Raw genomic sequence first — 9037 nt, 5'->3', positions numbered from 1 at the left:
GGACTAAACAGTTGTAGTCTTTGATATTCCAACCTTAAATGCAACCTGAAATCAAATCAAAGGTTTCAAAAAATGATATCATAAGCATGAAAAAAGGCATCTCTCTTTCCTTTTCTATCTAATTGCTGTTTTGTTTTTTCATATTTCCGTGTACAGTGTTTCCTCGTTTTTTTGTTTACGGATTTTCTTGGTTTGATTCTGTGTGGGTTTTTTTGGCGTTTGTTATATAAACTAGATAGTTTGTGTCGTACAGTTTTTATCAGCAACAATCCATCCATTAAACTTAAAGGTGTAATGAAATCAGAAATCCAAATAAAATCTTGCACTTGAATATGTACAGTAGTACACAGATATAGAAGGGACATTATTTATAATCACACTCTCTGGTGCCATTCAGATGATGATGAGGTTCCTTTTAGAGTCTGTTTGAGTTCCTCTTAAGGTCACATCGCTCCTTGTATCGTCTCAGGGAGATTTCTCTCACCGTCGTAACGTCTGGCTTGATTATTAGGGATAAATTACAAAAAAAAATAAATAAATTGAATTGATCATAGTCAGAATTTTTCTATTTTTGTAAATCTGCGTTGTGACAATGTCCATTGTTAAAAGTGCTTTACAAATGAATCGAATTGGAATTGTAAAAACACTCATTCTTGTTAATCTATTAAATTGGACGCTTGCCTACAGTACTTTTAGACTTTGCTTGCTTCACCTTATTTTTCTTTTATAGTGTCTTTAACCTGTCTCTGTTCATACAACACTGATCTCTCCAGAGTTTAATACTTTCATCAGCTTTCATTCTCTTAGCATTACATAATCCTTCTACACTCGCCGTCTACTGTCCAGCTTCATGTTTGACTGAGCTGATCAGAATCGATACGGCTCTCCTCGGGTTTCATATCAGCCTGGATCATTTAAACCGTCTCTCCTCTCTCCTTCCCCCTCACCAACCCGAGCTTTAACCTTTAACGCCTTTAACCCCGCCTCAATATTAGCTGTTATTATTGTTATTGCTAGCTCACCGTGCCAGCGGCTCAAAGGCCACGGCTTGCAATCCTGCATGGGCTCTGCTTGATAAAAGCTCATATGTTGCCTCTAGCCTGCAGGTCTCAGAGAGCCAGTGAACCCTGAATTTCTGATGGGATGGAGAGATATTTTCTGCTTGTTATTTTGAGGTCTGCACATGCTGAGCCTGCCAATCCTACACTCTTATTTCATTGTTTCCACATTCAGCACAAAGTCTTGTTTTCCTATACGTATGCGTGGGGTTCGGGTTCGGGACCAGGTGGAGCCGCGTTTGTGCCGGTGTTGTGAGTTTGGTGTTGCTGCGGCGTGTGAAAACGGAGAGACGGAAATGCTGTGTACGGTATAGACACCACAGTCACGTGAGCAACAGATACTGACCAGCTGCATCCTCTGCGGAAAAAAAAACAAAAGAAAGAAGTATAATGTGCTCATAAAAGCAGTGTTGTATATTATTAATGGTTATATCACAATCAGACCAAATTATCCTTTATTATTTTTCTATATTGACATTATATTATATTCTACATTAAAGTCGTATGTTTGTTACCGGTTCTATTTGCTGTTGCAATATGGAATGAGGAACCAAGGAAAAACATTTCATTACAAAGACATTACATCGCATATAATATGTAAATGACAAATGTGTGTACATGTGTGCTAATGTTTTTCCTTGCCACCGTCACCTCAGGCTTGATCATTAGGGTTAGATGTTATATATATATATATATATATATATATATACAGTACCGTGCAAAAGTTTTAGGCAGGTGTGAACAAAGAAAGCTTTCAAAATGGAAGTGTTAAACATTTATTTTCATAAATGAACAAAATGCAGTGAATGAACAAAAGAGAAATCTAAATCTAATCAATATTTGGTGTGACCAGTGTGACCAGCCCTTTGCCTTCAAAACAGCAGCAATTCTTCTAGCTACACTCGCACACAGTTTTTGAAGGAACTCAGCCGGTAGGTCGTTCCAAACGTCTTGGAGAACTAACCACAGATCTTCTGTGGATGTCGGCTTTCTCACATCCTTCTGTCTCTTCATGTAATCCCAGACACACTCGATGATGTTGAGATCAGGGCTCTGTGGGGGTCGTGCCATCACTTCATGCTGGTTTGAAGGCAAAAAAAATAACACCAAATACTTATTTGATTTAGATTTTTCTTTTGTTTGCTCACTTTGCATTTTGTCTAAAATTATCTAAAGTACTTATCTAAAGCTGCTTCGAGACAATTTTAATTGTTAAAAGTGCTAAACAAATTAACTGAACTGAACGTTCGCCTCACACCTCCAGGGTTGGGGGTTCGATTCCCACCTCTGCCTTGTGTGTGTGGAGTTTGCATGTTCTCCCCGTGCCTCGGGGGTTTCCTCCGGGTACTCCGGTTTCCTCCCCCGGTCCAAAGACATGCATGGTAGGTTGATTGGCATCTCTGGAAAATTGTCCGTAGTGTGTGAGTGTGTGAGTGAATGAGTGTGTGTGTGTGTGTGTGTGCAGTGTGATGGGTTGGCACTCCGTCCAGGGTGTATCGAGCCTCGATGCCCGATGACGCCTGAGATAGGCACAGGCTCCCCGTGACCCGAGAAGTTTGGATAAGCGGTAGAAAATGAGTGAGTGAGTGAGTGAGTGAGTGAGTGAGTGAGTGAGTGAGTGAGTGAGTGAGTGAGTGAGTGAGTGAGTGAGTGAGTGAGTGAGTGAGTGAGTGAGTGAGTGAATTAAGTCGCTCTGGATAAATTCATCTGCCAAATACCAACAAATATAAATGCCTCTGTATTTAAAGTAAATGGTGATACCAAACTCATTTCTGCTCTCAGACATGCTTGTTCATAAGCAGCTAAAATAAGATTATCACAACGAAAGTGTCTCATGCTGAAAGCCAACAAAATCTTGACTCATTGTATATCAGACTTGCGGTGATAAAATAATTCATTTGTTTGTTCTGAGTGAAAACGTCTGATAAGACCTGAGCGCATAAGTCTAGTGTATCAGATTAGCAGCCCGCTGTATGACTGGCTCGCTCTACTGATTTTACAAAGTTCTCTGTTTGTGTGTTTTTCAGGGCTGGATGTGCGGCAGGCTGAAGTGGTAGCACTGGCTACAGGCACTAAGTGCATTAACGGAGAGTATCTGAGTGACCAGGGTCTGACGGTGAACGACTGTCATGCAGAAATCACAGCCAGACGAGCGTTACTGCGTTTCCTCTACTCACACCTGGAGATGCACCTCAGGTACAGCATCTAAATCAAATGCTTGGGAGATTACATTAGATCACAATTGAGCAGGAAAGATGAGGTAAATCATTAGAATTTGAAGTTACTTAATTAATAATTAGGTGGAAATAAAACAAGCTTATTTGTGTTTACTTTTGTTTATCCGGCTAGATTGTTTATTTCTTTTATACTTTTATGAGGTAGTTTGTTCATTTTTATCTAGCTAGCTAGTTTGTTTACTTTTATATAGTTATCGAGTTAATAATTTAATTTTCCTATGTTGGTAGTTTGTATATTTTTACCTAGCTAGCTAATTTGTTTTTCCTTACATAGCTAGTTAGTTTGCTTATGAATGCATTTAGGTTTGGTGAGAATTCAAAAGAGATTCTGAAAACGATTAGTTTAAAACGATCAAATAAATAAATAAATAAATACATTTCGTCACTTTAATATATCTCAGATTGGGTTTACAGTTTAAATCTGAATAGAGATAGATAAAACAGTTATATAGTAGGTAGAATAACTCACTTTAAGTACACATTTCCATCAACAAATCACTGATCGCCAACAATCCCAACAACCAATCACTGATCACCATCTTTTCCATCACCCAATCACTGATCACTATCTCTACCATCAACCAATCACTAGTCACTAATCAGATCTCTAATCATGAGGAGTCGAAGGGCGTTTTCTTTGGGATTTTTTTCCTAGTTGGAGTTCTTCTGTGTAAACAATTTTTAAACTGCTAAACAAAACCAATCCTCAGTAACTATGGTAACACTAAATCTGTCAATGGTACCAAATGTGAGGTAAAAATTAATTAATTATTCATTCATTTTCTACCACTTTATCCGAACTTCTCGGGTCACGGGGAGCCTGTGCCTATCTCAGGCATCATCGGGCATCAAGGCAGGATACACCCTGGATGGAGTGCCAACCCATCGCAGGGCACACACACACTCTCATTCACTCACGCATTCACACACTACGGACAATTTTCCAGAGATGCCAATTAACCTACCATGCATGTCTTTGGACTGGGGGAGGAAACCAGAATACCCAGAGGAAACCCCCGAGGCACGGGGAGAACATGCAAACTCCACACACACAAGGCGGAGGCGGGAATCGAACCCCGACCCTGGAGGTGTGAGGCGAACGTGCTACCCACTAAGCCACCCTGTCCTATAACTGCATTGTGGTTGGGTTTTGTGGTTGGGTTTTATACAGCATTGAGGACTGTGTGTGTGTGTGTGTGTGTGTGTGTGTGTGTGTGTGTGTGTGTGTGTGTGTGTGTGTGTGTGTGTGTGTGTGTGTGTGTGTGTGTGTGTGTGTGTGTGTGTAAAACCTGTCTGGAGTGTACTGCTAGATCCAGACTGATGTTGAAAGAAAGCTTCTGCTTTAATGTCAGATTTGCATATTTACTGTATCTCCATGTGCAGGTGTGGAGTCTGGGGTGTAATTAGATAAAATATCGCACTCACTGTCAAACACAAGACCATAAAAGAGCTTAAAAATATATTTCACACTTTTGAGTCTCAGAAGTTTCTAACTAATTCTTTAAGAAAATTCATAGACAAAGTGATTAACATGTTCAACAAAACCAACCAAGAAAAAAATGTCACGTGCTTGTGTGCGTGTGTGTGTGCGTGTGTGCGCGTGTGTGCGCGTGCGTGTGTGTGTGCGTTCATATGCGTGTGCGTGTGCGTGTGTGTGTGTGTGTGTGGGTGTGTGTGTGTGTGTGTGTGTGTGTTAGTTAGTGTGTGTGTTCGTGTGTGTGTGTGGCATTTACAATCCCCTGGCTTAGCCCTCTGTCCTTGTTGGATGTAGCAGTGAGAGTAATTTTACTGATGTGTGTGAAAGTGGCACAGTGCTGTGTGTGTCATGTTCCGTTGTCCCCCTGTCTCCACATCATCTGGGTTAAAGAGTTACACACACTCGTTTTTCTCAGCTATTTATCCTGACCTTGTTCTGACAGAGTAATGATCATCATGGATGCATGCTTGTGTGTGTGTGTGAAAGAGAGAGAGAGAGAGAGAGAGAGAGAGAGAGAGAGAGAGAGAGAGAGAAGAGAATGAGAGTGAATGAGAGTGATAGACTTTACCTTGGTCTCAATAAGGCTCATTTTTCACTGCTTTCTTTTTTTAGTAGAGAATGTGTGTTAAACATTGTAATGACTCTCTCTCTCTCTCTCTCTCTCTCTCTCTCTCTCTCTCTCTCTCTCTCTCTCTCTCTCTCTATCTATCTGTCTTTCTTTGTCTCCATGTGCAGTAAACGAGAGGAGGACAAGGAGCAGTCCATCTTTGTTCGACATAAAGACTCATCTTTCAGGCTGAGAGAGAACGTCCTCTTCCACATGTACATCAGCACGTCACCGTGCGGAGACGCCCGCATTAACTCACCATATGAGCTCACCACAGACTGTAAGACACAACACACACACACACACACACACACACACACACACACACACACACACACACACACACCACACACCATCTTTCATTTTTCTGTCCGCTCTGTCTATCACTTTCTGGATTGATCTTTTTTTCATTCAGACTTTCTGAAAGCACCCGCTACGCTTTTGTCACTAGCTGTCAGACATCAGCGTAACCTTTTTTCATGTCGTGTCCTATCCCAGAACCAGGGCCTCCCAGGAGTACCTTTACTCCTTGCACGAAGAAGATAAATTTTATTTGTCTGTCGCTGTGTGATTAATGTTATCTTCATGGTATATTTCTGTCTCGTAAATAATTATGTGTGCATTTATCACGCATCATCTTCGAGAGAGATCACTGTGTTTAGCTTCTGCACCAGTGCCTCGTTATGTCGGTCATGTGGGGTTGTTTTTATTGACCATCTGCAGCGGCTTAATCATCAGAGTGGAGGAACATTCTAAGGGAAAAGCTTTGAATTTCTCACATTCGGTCATTAAAGCATTTAAAGACTCAGTCTCTAAAAGGCCACAGAGAGAGAGAGAGAGAGAGAGAGAGAGAGAGAGAGAGAGAGAGAGAGAGAGAGAGAGAGAGAATCTGAGCTTAGCACCGTGCTCTCGTTATGTAGCTTTGAGGAAATGGTTTCTGATTATTTTTTTTTCTGGGATCTGTTAGATCCCAGTGTGCTGATCTGCACACACGGGTCAGAGAGTATCGTAAAATCTTTGCAGACACACAAGAGCTTAGATTTGATTAAACCGCTTTCTAAAAGGTATAATAGATGATATCATCTGTTTAAAGCTAAAATGAGGGACGGATTGGGTGCAAGAGGGAGGTTACGAGTGCTGAGCTCAAGAATATCAGAGTCATTGAAGGGCACTAGAACAAAAAGCTTAACCTCTTAACTGCTCTTTATATTTAAAGCCTGTAGCAGATGCTGTTATACAAAGTGATGAACAGAAGTACACTGAGATATCTGAATCTTCATGAGCATGATAGTACACATAAGTGAAAGGAAATGAGCTAATGCAAGATTAAAATAGCCATTGACTAATTTACATGTTCCTTGAATCTGCCTGATCATTTGCATATCAGTATGTATTATGTGTATTACATAATCACTGATCACTATTATTCACAAAAACTAATCACTTAAAGACAGGGTCTCCGTTGTTTGAAAGCCAATGTTGACATTTGAAATCACCAAAACAAACACGCCCCTAACCCAAATGGGTCCCACCCCTGTATCGATAGCTCCGCCCACACATACATACGTAACCCAGGCAACTAATGGAAAGAAATGTGTCTTTATCATAGCTGAAGGGAAAAACAATATGATTGCAGATAAACAAATAAGCAAAAATGACACACAAGCATAATCATGTAAAGGACAAAGGCATATATTAGTTCTGTGTAACAAAGCAAAACCAACGTTACTCACCTATCGAGAAGGAAAAAAGCGTCTCGGCGTCTTGAGTAAAGTCGGCCACGTATTCACAGGTCGGAGTTTCCCGAGTCAATAACTCCTGAGCTAAACGCTGTTACTACACAAAACGCGGTTGTAGCTGCCTCTCTACATTACTACGATAGAAAAGAGGTGTTATTTGTGTAGTAACAGCGTTTAGCTCAGGAGTTATTGACTCGGGAAACTCCAACCTGTGAATATGTGGCCAACTTCCTGCTCCTTCAGTTCTCTCCAGCGCTGGAAAGCTGATCCTATATTAACACGTCCTACTTCTTACCTTATCGTAAGCCTTTCTTCGATTTCTTTCTTTGTTTTTATCCTCCATGTCAATGTTAAAACCTCTTTCTGCTGTCACACATGCGCACTGAACACTCTCTCCGCCCATATTGACAAGCCCCGCCCCTTTATGCTCATTGGCTACACATTTGTATTGATTTTTGTTTATTATTCGGCTCAAATCAGTTTTCTGAAGCATTTCTCAAAAATCGGAGACCCTGCCTTTAACAACATTATACCCAACTGGTCACCATAGTTCTCCATCATTTCCAAAAGCCACTGATCACCATCATTAACACCTTCCAATCACTGATTCCCATCATTCCCATCAACCAATCACAGTTTACCATTGTTTCTAACAATCAATTACTAACTAGCATCATTCTTATCATCTAATCGAGATCATCAACAAGATGCCAGAATGCAGTGCTGGAATTTACTGCCTCTGTGTTAACTGCAATTCTATGTACAGTGTTCATGTTGTGTGGTGGTGTTGCTGTTGTTTTTATTCAGTCTCAGTACAAAGCAGCAGACCAGTGGTGAAGAAGTTCCACAGTCATCTGCGGAGTAAGATCGAGTCAGGGGAAGGCACACTGCCCGTCAGGTGCAGATCAGCCATCCAAACGTGGGACGGAGTCATGCAGGGCGAGAGACTCGTCACAATGTCCTGCACAGACAAGATAGCCAGGTGTGTACGGCATCGACGCTTAACACACACTTCCTAAACTTAGAACCGCATAAATATGTTTGCTTGAGGCAGAGTGTCATTTGGACTGTCCAGAACTATACAGGATATGAACTAGTGACACGACAAAACAAACTCAAGGCACATCAGTGTCCTCTCTAATGAATATCACTAGTGTCCAATTAACAATGTATATCACTAATGTCCATCGCTAATGTCCATCACTAATGTCCATTACTAATGTCCATCACTAATGTCCATTACTAATGTCTATCACTAATGTCCATTACTAATGTCTATCACTAATGCCCATTACTAATGTCCAACACTGTCTATCACTAATGTCCATTACTAATGTCTATCACTAATGCCCATTACTAATGTCCAACACTAATGTCCAACACTGTCTATCACTAATGTCCATTACTAATGTCTATCACTAATGTCCATCACTAATGTCCATCACTAATGTCCATCACTAATGTCCATTACTAATGTCTATCACTAATGTCCAACACTAATGTCCAACACTAATGTCCGACACTAATGTCTATCACTAATGTCCATTACTATTGTCTATCACTAATGTCCATTACTATTGTCTATCACTAATGTCCATTACTAATGTCTATCACTAATGTCCATCACTCCATCAATTAGTTATCACCATCATTTCCAAAAACGAATCCCTAATCACCATTGTTCCCAAAAAACTAAAAAGCTCTGATCATCATTCCCAAAATACTAATTAGTTATCACTATCATTCCCAAAAACTAATCACTAATCACCATCATTCCCAAAAACTAATCACTAATCACCATCATTCCCAAAAACTAATCACTAATCACCATCATTCCCAAAAACTAATCACTAATCACCATCATTCCCAAAAACAATCTCTGATCATCATTCCCAAAAAACTAATCACTGATCACCATC

General features: G+C 40.5%; 1 protein-coding gene across 1 annotated transcript in view; it reads left to right on the top strand.

Moving 5' to 3' along the window:
- Positions 1-9037, top strand: part of adarb2 (adenosine deaminase RNA specific B2 (inactive)) — a 224763-nt gene that overhangs the window by 196288 nt on the left and 19438 nt on the right. The window contains exons 5-7 of the mRNA XM_047810758.1: positions 3086-3254; positions 5508-5659; positions 7926-8100. Of these exons, the coding sequence (XP_047666714.1) occupies positions 3086-3254; positions 5508-5659; positions 7926-8100 (496 nt within the window). The remainder of the gene's footprint in view (positions 1-3085; positions 3255-5507; positions 5660-7925; positions 8101-9037) is intronic.

Source organism: Tachysurus fulvidraco, chromosome 3 (assembly GCF_022655615.1).
Source record: "Tachysurus fulvidraco isolate hzauxx_2018 chromosome 3, HZAU_PFXX_2.0, whole genome shotgun sequence".
Classification (NCBI taxonomy): Eukaryota; Metazoa; Chordata; class Actinopteri; order Siluriformes; family Bagridae; genus Tachysurus; species Tachysurus fulvidraco.
The sequence above is the reverse complement of the archived record's forward strand: the minus strand, read 5'-3'. Positions and strand labels throughout refer to the sequence as shown.